The sequence below is a fragment of the Equus caballus genome, chromosome 9 (assembly GCF_041296265.1).
Source record: "Equus caballus isolate H_3958 breed thoroughbred chromosome 9, TB-T2T, whole genome shotgun sequence".
Classification (NCBI taxonomy): Eukaryota; Metazoa; Chordata; class Mammalia; order Perissodactyla; family Equidae; genus Equus; species Equus caballus.
The window spans coordinates 17232788-17251389 of NC_091692.1; the positions used below are offsets into that span (position 1 = coordinate 17232788).

Here is an 18602-nt window from a genome sequence, read left to right on the forward strand (position 1 = left end):
TGTACAGTATGATGAGCTGATATATATATACATATTGAAATGATTACTAGAGTCAAACCAATTAACATATCATGTCCTCACATAGTTACAAGTTTTTGTGTGTGATGAGTACACCTGAATTCTACTCTTAGCATACTTCTACTGTTGAACAGAGTGTTAAGTATAGACATCATGCCTGTACATTAGATCTCTAGACTTAGTCATTGTACATAACTGTAAATTTGTACCCTTTGACCAACATCTTATTTCCCCCACCCCAAGCCCCTGGTAACCTCTGTTCTACTCTGCATCCAAGAGTACAACTTCTTTTTTTTTAGATTCCACACATAAACGAGATCATAGAGTATTTGTCTTTCTCTGTCTGGCTTATTTCACTTAGCATAATGCCCTCCAGGTTCATGCCACTCTGTCCTGGTCTGCAAGGTTCTGCTGAGGAATGTGTTGATAGCCTTATAGGAGTCTCCTTTGTACGTGAGGAATTGTTTTTCTCTTGCCACTTTAAAAATTCTCTCTTTGTCTTTGATTTCAGACAATGTTATTATAATGTGCTTTAGAGAAGATCTTTCTGGGTTGAAACTTTTGGGAGACCTATAATCTTCATGAACTTGGATGTCCAAATTTCTGCCCAGATTTGGGAAATTCTCAACTATTATTTCTTTAAATCAGCTTTTTGTTCCTTTCTCCCTCTTTTCTCCTTCTGTGACTCCAATAACGCATAGGCTGTTTCTCAGTGGTGTTCCATAATTCATGTAGGCTTTACTCACTCTTTTTCATTCCTTTTTCTTTTTGTTCCTCTGACTAGATAATTTCAGATGTCTTGTCTTGGAGTTCACTGATTTTTTCTTCTGCTTGGTTGAACCTCCTGTTAAAGCTGTCTATTAAATTCTTCAGTTCAGTCACTGTATTTGTCAACTCTAGGATTTGTTTGGTTTCTTTAATGGTTTCTATTCTGTGTTAAACTTCTCATTTTGTTCATGCATTGTTTTTCTAATTTTGTTTAGTTGTCTATCTGTGTTTTCTTGTGGTTCACTCAGTTTCTTAAAGAGGATTATTCTGAATTCTTTGTTAGACAGTTTATAGATGTTCATTTATTTAAAGCGGGTTATTGGAGCTTTATTAGTTTCCTTGGTGGTGTCCTGTTTCCTTGATTATCCATGATGCTTGTGGTCTTACATTGGTTTCTATGCATTTGAAGAAGTGGGCAACTTTTCCAGTCTTTACTGACTGGCTTCAATAGGGAAAGCTTTTCACCAGCCTCTCCAGAGATTCTGAGTGGCCATCTGGTGGAGTCTGCAGGCAGGCAAGTCTGGTATCTGGGTCTGCAGGCGGGCAGGCTTGGTGTCTGGGTCCACAGGGACTAGCCTGGTGCCTGGGTCCACAGGAGCCCACCTGGAGCCTGGGGTCATGGGGATTGGCCTGGTGCTAGGGTCTGTGGTGAAGCTGGGTGCTCAGTTTACTCTCCTCCCCCCTTGGGGAGGGTGTCTCTCTGCATGCTGGGTTGGCCAGGCTTAGGGGAGAGGTGACAAGGTAACTCGAAACTGTCTTTCCCACACTCTTCAAAGCATCTTTTCTTATCTATGCTCCACTCAGGTGCTATAATCTCTGACCTGGAATCCTTGGCTCTTGTGAAGGAATTTTTATTCATGGACAGTAGTTCAAATTGATGTTTCTGTGAGGAGAGGAGCATTGGAAACTGCTTTACCACCATCTTGCGGGGGTCACTTCCCCCTATTATTAATTCTTGCAGACCCATTTTCAACATCACCTTCTCTCTCAAACTTCCTAAGTATCTTCAGAGTCAGCAGCTCTTCCACACACCCCGGCACCCAGGACATTCCTTAATGTCACTATCTACTGTTGTGCATTGCAAGGATTGTTTACATGTCTCTTTCCCCCACTAAACTATAAGCACCTAAAGACAGACACAACATACACTTTATTTTTATTACTCCATCACTTTACACAGTGCCATGCACACTGTGACTCATTCAGTATATTTTAGTTGAATAAATGAATAATTAAATTTCTTAAACTTACTGATAAATAACAGCTCTAAACCATTTCCAAGAAGAATGCGTCTTCTTTCAAGACAAATTTTGTGTAAAAAAGTATTGGAAATCATCTATCACGAATGGTAGCTATTGGTCAAGAAAAAAATGCCAAGCATAATAAATTTTCATCATCACAAAACATACATCACTCTTAATATTTTGCTTATGAAACTTATGTATAATAGAAAATAAATAACTGTATGAAAAAGGCAAAGTCACTGCCTTATCTTAACCTTTTGAAGTCATTAATTAAAATCAGCTGAAGTAGCATCACCATTTTTCTGATATTAAGGTAGAGAACAATTCAGAAACGACCCTCATTTTCTAAATAACCATAGACATCTGCTTCAGAGGGAAGGTCAGGGAAAATGTAATATCAGTAGAAATATGGAAATACAGACATTAGAAAGATGTCATTAGCAGAATTTAGAGACAGTGAATAGGATAAGCGAAAATGCACTGAGAAATTGAGCTCCTCTGGGACTCTTTTTCAGTAATTTCATTCTTTAGATGAGCAAACAGAACAAACGTAAGTTTTAAAGAAATATTTTGAATTGAATATAATCTTCATGAGGACAGGAACTACATCATTTTTATCACTGCGTGCCCAGCACCTAGAAAACTGCCTGACCCAAAGGTCAGTAAATATTTGTTAAATGAATCAATAAATTAATAATTTAAGGGTAAATGAAAATCAGTATTCATGGACCAGAAATAATCTCGTGCACTATGTACTGAGTACTTTTCTTCCCACAAAGAACTGGAAGTTTGATCAAGTTGATTGTAATTAAAAGGTAAATAAATCTTCATTGACTCCACATATCTTTTAGATACTGTCCAATAACCTTCTTCTCCTTTCAATCAAAATTTCTCCCAAGAAGCCTAACCTGTAATCCCACTTCGAAACCATCAACCCACATCACTCAGCTGGCTGCAGTCAGATCTCTACCCACCTCACTACTCAAACCATTCTCCCTAATGACGCCAAGGACTTCCCACTGGCCAAATCCAGTGGACATTCTCCAGGCATTTTCTGAATCGCTTTTTATATATAGCACTCTTGTTCATCCACTGCTTCAAAGTCTCTGTCCACTAACTCTTTTGACATTGGCCTGGTGCCTTGTTGATTTTCACACACTTCCTGAACCTTGCCTCTCTGCCTCCTCCATGGGCTCCTGTTCTGTACCTGTGCCTTCAGCATCTATCTTCTGACTTGCCTCACTATTCTTACTGTGCCCAGTCTCCTGGGTCATCTTTTATCCTCTCAGGGAGCCAATCTGTTCAGCTCTAAACTCCAGATTTGTGTATTTATTTATTTGTTCAATAAACAAATAATATGTCAGGCATGGTGCCAGGCACTGGGGATAAAAAGGTGAAGATAAGACAATATTTATCTGCAAAGAACCTATGTTCGAGAGAGAGGACAATAAATAGGTAATTACAGTCCAGTGTGATGAGTGATCTAAGAAGTTTTAGCAGAGTGCTTAACGAACATTAATGGGCACATTAAGAAAAATAAGATAGTAGGCAAAGGGAATGAAGGGTTTTTAAGGCATAAGAAGAATCTTAAGAGTGAGAAGAGGAATAGTCCATTGAGATCATGGCACTTAAGTCTGTGCAAAGCTATCTAATTCCCTGGAGGGGGGGAAGGCATGAGAAATGGCAGTTGGGAGATTACTCAGCAGATACAAACAGTGGAAGGAAGGAAGGGAGGGAGGAGGGGATGAAGGAAGGAAGGGAGGAAGGAAGGAAAAAGAAAAGAAAGAAAAGAGGAGGAGGATATAGAGAAGGAGACAGACAAGGGGGGGGAGGGGGGAGGGAGGGAGGGAGGGAGGAGAGAGAGCCTTAGCCCTTATTTGTCCTGGATTCTGCTTTGCTGCATTAGATAGAAGTGAAGAGGGAAATGACGTGGGACTCAAAAGATTTTTTCCCTTGTCCGTATCATGGATAAACTCCTGTACATCTGCCTAACCTTCCTGAAATCCTTGAGGCATTCAACAACAGGGACTTGAGAGTAATACAAAGTACTAATCCTACACTATGGCTTTCTGGACATAAGGACATGTTCTTAATACTTTCATTAATTACTTCAATAAATATTTTTTGAGCATCTATTGAGGTATAAAGCAATGTCCCACATTTTAGGAATACAGCAATGGACAAAAGAGACAGAGCTCCTTCCATCAGGGCACTTGCATCCTAGTTCACAGGAGGGATGAACAGGCCCTTCCTGCCCTGTACGTGTCTGAAGAACCTGACTCCAGCAGGCTTTCTTTGTGGGAAAACAGAAACTCCCAAGCCGGCTCTCCTATATCTGCTTTTCTACTATAGTGAGGCTCTGGCCCTGATGTTGGTATTTCTTCACGCACACACAAGACCAGCTTGTCCCCCCTCCTTCAGAACCTGCTCTCGGCTCACTTTCCAATTTCCATCCCTGTTTAGGGAACGCACACACACACACGTGAAAGGCCAAGGCAACATCTCTCACCAGCAATTGTTTATTTTAAATCCTGGCCTACGTCCTCCAGTTCAGTGCCACTCAAGATGTGGTTCACAGGCTTAAGTAAAGAAATTGTCAGCAAGAATTTAGAAATTGCCAATTTACATTGCCTTGAGATGCAAATAGTCAAAAGCACTTGTCTTATTGAAGAAGGTAGAACCCTGGGTCGCTGAGGCGGAGCCTGCGAATTTAACCACTATGCCACCGGGCCAGCCTCCTCTATGGTCGTTTTAATTTTGAATCAGAATTTTAAAAATTAATGGTTTAACATTATTAACTAAATCAGAGAAATAAGATTGGTAGTATTTATCCACAATTTACAGGTGACAATACAACTTCACTGGATTTTTGTTAAGAAACTGCTTTTAAATCTTTTCTTCCCCTCCCATCAACACATCTCTGTGAGACTGATTTTCCTCCACGCTGAGAGTTATTAAAACAAGCACAGAAAGAGTTTAGAGGTACGTTTTTCCCTCTGAGCTATACTGTCATTCCAACCCAGATCAGTCACCAAGCAAGACACTAGTTCATTGCTCACATTGAAAACTTTAAATATTGCTACAAGCAGTGTTTGTTCAAAGTATATGGAAAGGTGTTGAATACGAGGAATCACTATTTCGCTCATAACTTTGACTTTTGATTGTAGAATAACAAAAATGACTTGAATGGCAATTCTTTTTATTAATTGCCCAAAGAGTCTAGTAGCGTTCAAGGGTAGTAGAGCAGAGCTGAATGTGATACTGTTCAGCTAGTTTTTAATTACACATTGTACAAAAAGTTCCTGCTTCAACACTCTCACTGGAGGAAATTGGAAATATTCTGCAACTTTGTTTATGGCAGAGTTGGGCAACCATCTTTTCTGTCTTTGGGCTAAATCCAGGACTAGAAGCACAGCTGGGGCTGGACATCCGGACAATTTTCCACAATCGCCTGTATCTTCTTACAGTTTTCTGGTGTGAAATCAAATGTAGTATCTGGGTTATTCTCAGGAGTATCTCTGTGCACAAATAAGGCTCTTCCAGCTCCATTTTGCATAGCTGTTTTATTCAAGTTTCCTCTATGTCTTCCTCACTGAGCAGTGAGCTCAGCTGCTCCAATACTGAGCACCGTGGAGAAGCCCTTGATACTAATTTTATCCTCTGCATAAGTTGCTCTGCAGGAAACCCATGAAACCCACCTTCCAAGAACCCATCTTCAGATACAAGTCTTTGTGATCAGCTCCTCTTTACACTAGGCAAATACTGAGGATCGTACGAACCTCCTCTCAGCTAATACTCACAACAGCTTACGAAGCACCACTAGCTCCAATGGACAAAGAAGGAAATCAAGGCTCAGAGATACTGAGAACTTGTCCCAAGTCATACAGCTAGTCAGTGGAAGAGTGGGGACTGGAATCCAAGTTTGGCCGACTCTCCATCCTCCAGTATATTAATGCAGCAGGCAATTCCAGATCATTAACCTTCTGTTTCTTCTCATGTGTATCACTGTATAGAAACTGCGCATTTACTCCAAACCAACTGAAGAATTTTTTTCTCATGACCTGTCACTTGGCCTATTAAGCATATTTCTGTTTTTTCAGTTGGCTCATAAGAAACGCGATGAATGTCATACCAGATCTACTAAAAATGCTTCTCTGTAAGACTAGCAAGGGATTTGTCCACCTATTATCTTCCATTGTGTTTTCTGAATGTGTCCAGTTTTACATCTGAGTTCACTGATATCTCAAGCAGATGAAGTTCAAAGTTTATACAAACTGAAGCACCCTTGAGAAGCTTTTGACTTAATCTGTACACAATTGCATGAAATATGCTGTGGATGGCATAGAACTATAGGCTTTTAAATTTGCATGATTAAAATATCTTAATATTTGAATAGACAAATGAAAAATACCCATAGTTCAATTTTATTCTATTAAAATATTTTATATTTAATTATAATGTATCATTATCAATATATAAAGATGTACTATTATGTATGATATATAATGTATACTTTGATACTTTATTTTGGAATTTGATGCAAAGGACATGGCTGATAATGCACTCTGATAGTATTTAAAACGGATGCAGATGGAGTCTCCTTCGCTGATAATGTGTAATATTCTATGAGGTGCATTCACGAGGAGGGCAAAAATACATTCATGAGTTTGATTCACAGTCAGATTGCAGAGATGCTTTCTTTTCTTTTCAATTAACAATAATATTACAACTATTTCAGTCCCTTTTGTCTTTTTCTTCCACTCTCGTCTTTGTCATATCTTCTTTTCTAATTCTACAGCTATGGAACTAGCACTTTTCAGAGAAAACAAATTGGACTGCTTCCTTGTCTTTTAAAATACTTTAAAATTCTCATTTTTTCCAAGAAGATTTCACAGTTGTGTTGTACCTAAATCTTTTATTGTGATTAAAATTACATTAAGTCATTTCCTCGGGCTACTCACATTAATATCGGGCTCATTCACCACTTCGGAGAAGCAGTGGGGCGCTGGAATAAAAGCGGATGCTTTGGAGCTGGAAATAGCTAATTTGAGTCCTGGCTCCATCGTTGCCAGTTGCCTGCCTTTGAGCAATTCATTTAACCTCTTTGTATGTGAGGTGCTATCATCTGGGAAATCTCATGCATTATTTTGGCTTTAACTATTATCTCTATGTTAGTGACTCCAACCTAGTGCATAGAGCTTCTTGGATGTCAATCCCACATTTCAAACCCAATTCTATTCAGTATCTTGCTGTTCCCAATCGCAAATGAGCTTCTCCTCTTGTCCGTCACTAAATCAGATAATGATCCAGGCGCCCAATCCAATGTATCTCTCCCTCCCTCTCAACACACTATGTATTCAATGAAAAATACCTTTTTTTCCTACTTCCCAAATATTTCCAAAATTTATGCCTTCCTCTCCATCTCCATTTCTGTCTGCTTAGGGTTCTTATTAGCGCTTGCCTCAACTAATTTAATAGCTTCCTAACCAGTCTCTCTGACTCTAGTCTTGTTCTTAACTAATTTGTCCTCAGTGGTACCACCAGGGTGCTCACTTTAAAATGTACTGCCTCCCCCTCCATAACTAGTACTCATAAGTGAATCACCTTACTTACAGGCTTAAGCCTAGAGCCCTCAGCTGGCATCCGAGGTCCCCCGCGGCTTGTTCCTCCCCATCCCTCCTGCTTCCTTTCTGACCCTCCTCACCTATCGTGGTTCTGCAATGCCTTTGCTCACCTTGTTCCCTCCCACTGAACTAGCCTCTCTCCCGTCCTTCACCCGGTCCACTAGCAGCCATCTGTCAGAAGTGCCCGTCCTGAACTCCTCAGTCTTTCCTAAGTGCTGCTCTTCTGCACAAGCTGGGCATCCTGTTCCTCCACCATGGTGTTTAGCAGAATATTTCAAAATAACCTGCTTAACGCATTTACTCTCTCTCCTTTAAGATCCTCACGGGCATACTGTCTGACTCATCTCTGTATCCCCAGTGCTGTATGCATTCCTGTACTTGCATATAAGTGCACAATAAATACTGTTGAACTACAAAGAATAGTTTCCAAAACAAAATGGGAGTGGCTGGGAAGACCTGTTCAACACCAACATTAGAGTCCAGACCATTCTCCAGACATTTGGCTGAAGTCATCATGATGTCAGTCAGGAACCCACCATAGGTTCCTGGGACCATGTTCTATGTCCTGGTTTGGTTGCCCCAAGTTTTGGGCATTTATATACATACAAACATTCATTAATCATCTATTAATAGATACCTTATACCACTGCATAAACAAAAGAGAAAAAGACAAGGTGAAAAGGGGAAACAGATACACATAAAAAGAATATAAAGCATGATGTGGTAAATGCTATAAGAGAATCATACAAGGGAATATAAAGAAAAACTAACTTAGGAGAGGTGAGAAGACCTCATGGGGGGATGGATTTTGAGGTCGGCCAGAAAAGATGAGTAGGAATTTGCCAAAGCAACTGAAATTAGAGTCATTCTGGCTGAAATTACCAAAAGCCAGGCAAAGATGTGCTTGATCTTCTTCCTGAATGACAGAGAACTTCACAAACTTGAATCTATATAAGATAGAACTTTGCCCTCAGTTCAAGTTGGGCAGTCTATGTAAGTAGGCAGCTAATTTTACAAACATAATGCTCTATTCTTCACACAAATCACCATTTTCAGTAAATCCATATTAATTTCTTCTAAGTCACCATTATATCTTCTACATTTCAAAAGCTCTGGGCCCAAGCCAAATTTCCTGACTGGTATAGGGGTAAAGCTTTGAAAGGATAATTTATAATCAGTCATTCACCTTCCATGGTACATCCACCAAACAAAAGAAGTCTGAAATGTCAACAAAAAGGAACTGAACAAAAGCAACTGGAAAAAAATTCACTGAAAGAGCTTGAGTAGGATGCCTTGACTGACTGTCCTTGCGATCAGCTAGAAAAGTCAGCAGAGTTCAAAATAAAAATCAGTCTTGCTTCCACAAACACTGACAACTTTTCCTCACAGAGTATATTTCCCTAACTGATTCTTCAGGGCATGCTTATTTTCTCTTTGACAACTCCAGTTCTCATTGATTCCAAAGGAAATTCTGAGCCCAAAATACTTTGATCTTCTCTTTGCTTTGGTGAAAACAATAGCTTTTCTTAGCTTAGAGAGAGATAAGTCTCTTCAAACCTTTCTTTTTTTTTTTTTTTTTTAAAGATTTTATTTTTTCCTTTTTCTCCCCAAAGCCCCCCCGGTACATAGTTGTATATTCTTCGTTGTGAGTCCTTCTAGTTGTGGCATGTGAGATGCCGCCTCAGCGTGGTTTGATGAGCAGTGTCATGTCCGCGCCCAGGATTCGAATCAACGAAACACTGGGCCGCCTGCAGCGGAGCGCACTGAACTTAACCACTCGGCCATGGGGCCAGCCCCTTCAAACCTTTCTTTTTGAAGACAACTTTATCTGCATCTACTTGTCAGCCAGAACATGAATATCTACTCATCCTTGAAAAATATTATCACAGTGAAGGACTTACCACAAAAAGGTGAAAACTCGTAGTTAAGTAATTCTAACCTCATTTGTTGCCCTGATCTAAAAACTGCATTAAAAATTCCTTGAGGGGCCGGCCCTGTGGCCCAGTGGTTAAGTTCTTGCGCTCTACTTCCCGCGAGGCCCAGGGTTTCGCTGGTTTGGATCCTGGGCGTGGACATGGCACCACTCGTCAGGCCCGTTGAGGCGGCGTCCCATGTGCCACAACTAGAAGGACCTACAACTAAAAATACACTACTATGTGCTGGGGGGATTTGGGGAGAAAAAAAATAATAATGCTGATTGCCATTAAAAAAAATTCCTTTAACGTAAAAGTAAAATAAATATTAGACATAATTACAACTTCTCAAGGGCAAGTGACCAGTCTGAATTCAGATCAGGATAAGTACAGTCTAGATAAATTAAATAAGATTACACGCATAGATGTATGTGCAGCTCTATCACCTTCTCAGAAAGCAATGGTTGCAGTGTATGATAGAATTACAGCATTCTTCAAATCAAGAAGAGATAGGTTGCTCTCAGAAGTGTCACTATAATTTCAACTTTATCTGATCTTGTCTCATGTTAAATTTATAAACCTTGGCTATGCTGATGAATATTCTGGAGAGAGGTCTCCAACAGAGCCAGCATCTGTACCCTTCAAATGGCCCAGAATTTTCTGGATATAAAATGAAGCAGAGTGGGTACTGGAATAAATTCAACGAAATGATAAGACCACCAGAAAAAAAGAGAGGACCAATACACTGCAGTTAATCTGACTTCCAATTCAATTCTTTTTACGGTACTTATGAGGTACCAGGCAAAGTGGGGAACTAGGACCTGGTAGCCCCCAAATGTATTGAGCAAGGCAGGTAAACAACCCACGAGTCAAAATCAAACAAATGAAATCAAAGAGGTTGTTAAATTTTAAAGAAGAGAGTAATTAATTACAGCTGAGGCTAGAACTGAAGATTAATTTGAGATGGATCCTAAATAATTATATTCTTTCAGCAAATGGAAACGCAGCTGAAGTGTGCCCTGGGTGACAGCAGGTTAAAAGAAGGTGGAGAAGAAGTGATGGTAAAGGAGGCAAAGGTGGGCACACGGATTCTGTTTGCACATGTGTTTCACATCCCTCTTCCTCCCGAATTCCAGCTTCCGTAACATTTTATAATTTCTCCTTCTCTCTTTAGGATTTTCACACATACTGTTCTCTCTGTTAGTTAAGACCTCCTTCCCCACACCTTCAGCTCCCATCTCCTCTCCCCTAAACACTGTAACCCCAACTCCTCTTTCAGATCTCTGCACAAATGGTACTTCCTCAAATAGTTCATTCCTGAAACCTTCAACTGTCTTCCCATCCCAGTTCCAATTAAGATTGATGCCTTCTTATACGCACGCATAGCACTTTACACTTTCCTTACATTTTTTTTCACATATCACTATAAATTATTAGCAAACATTTTGTTGATCATAACCCACAGATAAAATTTTCTTGGCAGGCAGCAACCTTGTCTACTGTGATGCCTGCAACGTGAAGCACTGTCCCTGGCACTTGGTGGGCACGCCGGATTTGTCAAATAAATGTAAGTATCCACAAGTTCCTTTAGTTTTATACTGTGTGAGAATTTGGTACTTAAGTACAACTTATATTTTGTAAATGTTAGATCCTTTATATATGTCATATATAGGAAAGACGTCCAGAAAACTTTTAAGCGTTATAAACTAATTCAAATCTTTGTAGATTCAGGTGTTTCCTCTTGTTATTAAAGAATCGCTTCTCATAGAAAACAAAATTTACAACTCTGAAAACTGTCGTCCTAATCTTAAAACAGAAAGAAATGGAATATACACATTTAGGTTACAGTGAGTCTTAGAGAAACAGAAACATGGATGCATCTTAAGGTATAAAGAGATGGAATTTGGCTGAAAGGCAATGGAAAACAAACATAAAACTGCCATAGAGGAGACAGATATGCATCTGGAATGTTGCTGGTTAATTTAAAGAAAAACCACATCACGTAATAACTCTAAAAGCTGCAGCTTTATAAAGAAAAACAATTGAAGGACAAAGGCATTATTTATATTCTAACTAATGTTCTGTCTCTCTTGCTCTCTCTCATTCTCTCTCTCAGATTTTATTAAGTCCATATTCTTATTGACTTAAGGTAGTTTCCACACAGCTCCTCACCAATTGAAGCAAAATTTTCCATTTCAAACTTGGATATACTGTTTGCTATCCAAAGAAGGAATGGGAAACAGGGTTTTACGAGTTGAAGCCTCTGCGGCAAGAAAGAGTCCAGATGGGGACATGTGCATTCTTTAGCCACAAAGGCACATCTTAAGAGAATATTTGCTTTGAATAATTTTCTTGTTTTCTTTCTGTAAAGATGATGAATTTACATTTAGAAGCCTCAGATCACAGCCCTAAAATATTCAGTGTGAAGCTGTCACCCTTACAAAACAATAAATGATCTCAGTTTACAACTTGTTTCCTTTTGACTTTTCTGTTTTATTTTACTGTTGACTTTATACTGAAAATAATGTTGAAAAATAATAACCTAGCCCCCTCAAACTGACAGGAGTGCTCGGATACAAGGAATATTGTTCACATTTACATTTATCTCATTAGTCACTGTGCAGCGGTGCTTTTTGCCAATAAACAGGATGAATTAAAATGGAAGGGTTTGGTAATGATGAATTACATTTATATAGGGCAGGGAAAAAATGAGGCTAATGGGGATGATGGCTCATGGCCAGAGGGAATAAAAAGGAAAGACTGAAGTAGAAAAGAGAGAATAAAATAGTGTAAGGATGGTAAAGATGGGAAATAAAAATGCCCTTCCTCCTGAGTTTCTCGCTTAGAATTTCTGAGTTAAACACTTGACATGCTGTAGTTCTTAAGAATCAGAAGGAAATCCATCAAGAACTTTTATCCGACTTGACACAGGAGAATCTACGTTAGAAACAGCTGGTAAACATTTTTGCTGGCTCAACCTTGTTCACTGTGGGGTAACAACTAAACCAGGGTGTCATCAGGCAGCCAGTGTCAAGAGCTGTTTTGCACGTGGCACAGACACCCCAGGAGCACTGCCTTGTCCCTATTCCCACAGAGGCTGGAAGAAGAATGGTCAGACCAGCCAGCTGGCTTGGCTCACTTCACTGCTGCCTCGTGAAAATGTCAATCATTTTGAATATTATTTGCAATAGATGCATGAGATACAAATGGACAGCAGTAATTCAATAAAACCTTTCCAATGGCTTTTGCACTGCACTTACAGTAAAATCTAACCCCCTACAGGGGCCTACAGCCCTGCCTAATCAGGCCTCTGCGCATATCCCTCAACATGTCTCATCCTTCTCAATGTGTTAGAATCCCACCCCCCAGCCTCCTCTGTCTTCCTCAACGGTGAGAAGCTTATTCCCACGGTCAGCACACATCAATTCACTGTTTTGGGAAAGATCGTCCCCCAGATTTTGGCAAGGCTATCTCCTTGTGATTCAGGCTTCTGTTCAAATACCACCTAATACTTAAGTCATCCCTAACGACCCACTCTAAATGTCCAACCTCCTAGGATAGCGACTTGATTTAGATTTTCTTCACTGCACTTTTCACTCTCGGCAATACTTTGTTTATGGAGTTGTTTATTTGTTTATTTCCTGTCTTTCCCATTCTCATAAGAAACTTCATGAACAATGAATGAATGAATGAAATGAATGAATAAATGAATGATGGTACAGAATCAGAGCAATTGGGGGCACTTGGTAATATCTGACGCCAAAACTCAGTAGCAGAGAATTTTTTCCCAGTGCATAATGTTCACTCCATTCACTGAGATGGTCTAAAATAGTATGAAAACTATAGACTTTAAAGAGGAAAAAAGTCTTTGATTTAAGTCCTTGTTTCACCACTTATTATCTGGGTGAAGCTGTGTAAGTTTCCCTTAAGGTGGAAATGATAATAGAATCTCACTGGTTTATTAAACAATCCATATAACTCACCTAGCATTGTGACTGACTCAGTATGTTCTTAAAAATTGGCAGGTATTATAGTTATCATTATCTTTTCTTTTAAGTTGAAAATTTTTTCCACCTATTCTTTGCTGTTCTGGAGAAATTTCTATAACCAGAGTGAAATCTATTATTTCTCCTTGTCCAGCATCCTTACCCTTTACTTTCGGTGACAGTCCATTGGTCTTTTGTGATGCCGAGCCCACCCAAGAATGGGTAGGTGACTTGGGTCTGGCTAATGAGCCTCTCCCCAGGTCCTCTGCTGGAGCTCTCTGGTGGTGGTGGTGGGGGGTGTGGTCTGCAGGGGAGGGACACCTTCTCTTCCTCTTTGAATGCAACACTGGTCTGTAGTGACCATCTTTACCCAACTATGAAATAACTCTACCTAAAAATCAAGCCCACAGAGAGGAAATGAGTACCAAGAGATAGAGAGAAAGGAGATCTTGAAGACCTATACCCCTGGATCTAGCTGTGCCTGAAGCAGCCACACTCCTTGGATATACCTATATATATATAAGCCAACATGTTATTTTGTTTATGCCAGTTTGAGTTTGGCTTCTGAAACCTGCAATCTAAAGAATGGTTTCTAATGAAATAATAGTTTATTTATGTATGTCTGTTTATTGTAAGGTTAAGAGGGAAAAAAGGCCTTTTCTGGGTCTAACTAGTAAATAAATAAATTAACATCCAGAATGAAATGGTTTTCAGTGAAAAGTGTTAAATAGGCTCTAAGGCTATGAGGAACTAGCAACACCTGAGGGCTATTTCTTTTAAGAGGGACAATAAGAGCCCCTTTAGAGAAATGGTCACCATTGGCATGTGGCTCTGAAAACCAAGAACGGACTGACCAAGAGCAATTTTAGAGTATTAGGGGTTATGAAGTAACTGGAAAAAATAAAGAAGAAATTAACGCCCTTATTCAGAAATAAGCAGGAAGACGAGGCATTATTGGAAGTAAAGAGGAAGACAATTGTCTTCCTTTGCAAAGGAAATCTAATATTCAACAAGTAGGATTTATAGCAGGTAATTACTGACAAGGGTACCTAATTTGTACTGAGGAGTTTGTACTTTTAAAAATGCGTTCTCCAGGAAAGACACATTAAAATGTTCTCTTATGTGAAAAGGATAGTATGCAATTAATACACACGCTGTTCTTCTCAATAAAGAATCTTAAACATCTTGTCACGTGTCTGTTCTATATGAGTAGACATTTCTTTTTTTTAAAAAAAGATCTACAGGTGTGAATGCTATGTCACATCCCCACTTCTTTCTGCTAGTTATACCTAAATAATTTAATGCAAATAAACATACATTCATGGAGAGCTTCTTATGCAAAATACTTTGATGAACACAACAGGAAACACCAAGATAAACTCATCGCTCATCTCAAAGAGTTCATAACAAAATAAAGATGAGAATCTGTACACATAACTATTATCAGGGAGAAAAGCTGAATTCTACAATAGAGCCACAAATAAAGTACAATGAAGGACTGGAAGAGTGACCCGACATTTATTTAGCCTGGGGTGGTGGTTCTGAAATTTGAGTGTGCATGAGAATCACCTAGAAGGCTTATTACAACAGAGATTGCTGGACCCCCTCAGGAGTTTTTCTAACAAGTTCACAGCTGATACTGAGGCTGCCAGTCTGGGGAATCCTACTTGAGAACTCCTGACCTAGGGGATTGGTTTTCAATTCTGGCTGCACATTCGAATCTTCTAGGGAACTTCTAAAAGAATTAATGGCCAGGCGTCATGCCAATCCAATAATAAAAGAAAAATATTTTATGAACAAGACTCCATTAGAACTGGACATTGAAGCATATGGACAGCAGTTTTACAGACAGTTGGAAAAAAAAGGAAGCAGATGCTAAGCGAAGGGTGAAGAGTGACGGAAGGAGGAAAGGACAGGACATGATTAGAAATGAGGAGAGTACAGCATGGCTGGCACATGGGGAGAGAGAAGAAATCTTGGGTCAAGTCATGGAAGATCTTGACTACAATGCCAAGGAGCTTGTGACTCCTTTGGGGCAATAAGAAATCACCAAAGTTCTTTGAGCAGGAGATGACATGGTAGACTATGCTTTAAAATTATTATCTGGAAGCAAAATCTTGAGTAGATTAAAACAAAATGGCTCTCAGAGACAAGGAGATGAGTTAGAACGCTACAGCAATGGTCTAGATCTGTTTTCTCAAACCGGACTCTAGAATGTATTCTCAGGGCCCACATGTTCTATACAAATGCTTTCATTTTATAGCTTTATTTCAAAGATAACCTAGGAACACATTTCATCAGTTAAGATGTGCTGACATCATCATTTCTCTTTTGTGCTGACAATGCTCAGCTGAAAAATTTTCACAAGACTGGATTTAAGCTTAAGTCAGTGTTTCCTAGTCAGTAGACATACTATTTAAGAATTCAAGATTAACTTTTTTTTTCTCCCTGTGAAAGGAGTCAGTACATTATATGCTCTTGAGAAAACAGGATGCAGGCAAGGTAATAAAATCAGGGCAGTCTAAGCGACAATTTTAGTGAGAATCTTCAGGATCTCCAACTACATTTTAGGAGAAAGAGAAAACGAATAATTGCAAAGATGCTGGGGGCTTTGAGGCTGAGCGCTTCGGAGGATAAAATGATGGAATGAAGTAAAGAACCTAGCAAAAGGGACAGGTTTGTGCGAAGCAGGAGTAGGGAGACAAAGCATTCGGAGTCGCAGAAGCCTACTCATTGGTCACAACCACAAGAACCAACGCCTCCCGTGTCAGGAGTTTCAGGAATGAATTTTTCCACAATTTTTATCCTTATTGTGGACAAACCCAAAAAAGTCACTGAAGTATTTTTGAGTTATTAAGGCTTAAGGTAGAACAAAAATATTTTTCTTTTAAAAATAAAAGGCATAATCTATCAGTAATTCTAAAAGATGAGCTGTCAGCAGACTAATTTATAAAAGGGAGATATATACGCTAATAGTTTATTGAGAATTAAAGCTTCTGAATTATAGTACATTTCCCCTTCAGTTACTGTGGTTAATTTTCCCTGCCACTGATCATTGTACCAGTAACATTATTTTTAGAGGAAAAAAACAGTAAGACACAAACATTAATCTATGTATTTGAAAGTAGACACTTTTCCAGTACAAAGTACGTGTCACATCTTCCATGTTGAACACATTCTTCTCTGTGTGAAGGTGGCAGCTGTTTACAGGTGCATAGAGGACCTTTCCCTTAATACCCTGAACCTCCCAGGGGACGCCACTCAAAAGCATGTCAGTGCTTTCTTTCCCGGAACTGGTCTACTAAATACTTAATCTCTTCCTTTTATCTTCTAGAGAAATTAAAATATTTGCATGAAAATTTCCATTTTTTTCTTAATTATTTTTATTTGGAAAAAGCACACTCAGTAGAATATCTGAAATATTAAACCCTAAATGAGAGGACTTTATATCAAAAGAAATATCATTATTAATTATCTAATATAATGAGTAATGTCAAAAATTCTATTCATGTGTTCCTGTCAAAAACATGGAAACTTATTTAAAAATAAATTTGAATGGGGCCAGCCCGGTGGCTCAGTGGTTAAGTTCATGTGCTCTGCTTTGGAGGCCTGGGGTTTGCTGGTTCGGATCCTGGGTGGGGACCTACACACTGCTCATCATGTCACGCTGTGGCAGCATCCCATATACAAAATAGAGGAAGATAGGCACAGATATTAGCTCAGGGCTGATCTTCCTAAAAAAGAAAACTTGAACGATTACATACCTGAGCTTCTGGTTGTATTGTCTGACCTTTTCCAATGAGGCTGCATTTATCTGGGCTTGAAATTCTTCCACCGAAACATTGTCTCTATAATAATATCCTTCCATGCTCTCCAGTGCTGTATAAACAAGTAAATGTACTTTTCACATGATTTTAGAAACCCAATTTCTCCACCTTTAGTGTAATCTTATTATCAGTAAATGTATTACGAAGCACCAAATATGAACACATATGCAAGAAGCTATTTTTAACCACTCCAAAAATGAATGAAACTCATTCTCTGCTCTCATAACAAATATCAAACATTTGGTGATTATCTTTGTTACATAGGCAAGGAAATTTCTAATTTAAAGTCTCCTACTTCGAAAACATTTTGTACACATTCTTTGTGAAGCTAAACTCAAACTTCATATATATTATTTATATTTATAAACACACAAATGCACATATACACACATATACACATACATACATTACATATACATAGTTATGTACAAGAGGCACAAGTGTGTATTAGCATACATAAAAGTAAAAAATAATGAAACAGTCACTCTCCATGTATATTCACATTCTCTTTCTTGTTATTACACTAAATAATAAGTACAGATAAACTGAAAACTTAGAATACTACCTCTACTCCAACGGTCAGTTAATTTAGTCAAAAATAGATAAGCATAAACATGTAATTAACTTCCCATTAGTTTTCAATATCTTTTGATTTTTATAGATTTCCTTCTGTACTAATATTTTTGGTTAAGCGTTTCTTTTTCCTTTAAACTTTATGAGGTGGCACTTTTTGCTTACAGAAAGGAAAGGAATCACATGAAAAAGCCTAGAAATACAAGATTTCCTATGGAAACGTCGCCAGCAACAGGAATGGAATGGTTGCAATTTGAAAATATAAATTATTTTCCTTGAAATGCATTACCATTAATGAGCTTCAATTTTCAGTAGACTATTTCAAAATTGATAAAAAAAATTAACCTTCTTTCAAAACTGCTAAATGCAATAGTTTCTAAACTAAATAATAATCTTTCCTTAAATTGAGAGAAACATCACCACTTTTTTGGGCAAAAATAGGAAAGTCATTGCTAATTATAGCTGTGCTCTATTTTCTAAACTAGTCACATTTCTAGGGCACTGAAGAAACAAGAAAACTTTTAGAGTATTGCTAAATTTGAAATTTTCAAAAGTGGTATGATTGGCTTATAATTGAGAAAAGCGTTTGTGGAAAATGAGAGAGAGTGAGCTTACTACGTTTAGTACAGGAAATCAAATTTGTGGGTTT

The 18602-nt window shown here is 38.6% G+C and overlaps 1 protein-coding gene across 1 annotated transcript in view; it reads right to left on the reverse strand.

The window, feature by feature from the left end:
- PREX2 (phosphatidylinositol-3,4,5-trisphosphate dependent Rac exchange factor 2) overlaps positions 1-18602 on the reverse strand; it is a 278353-nt gene that overhangs the window by 50515 nt on the left and 209236 nt on the right. The window contains exon 35 of the mRNA XM_023648497.2: positions 17318-17432. Within this exon, the coding sequence (XP_023504265.1) occupies positions 17318-17432 (115 nt within the window). The remainder of the gene's footprint in view (positions 1-17317; positions 17433-18602) is intronic.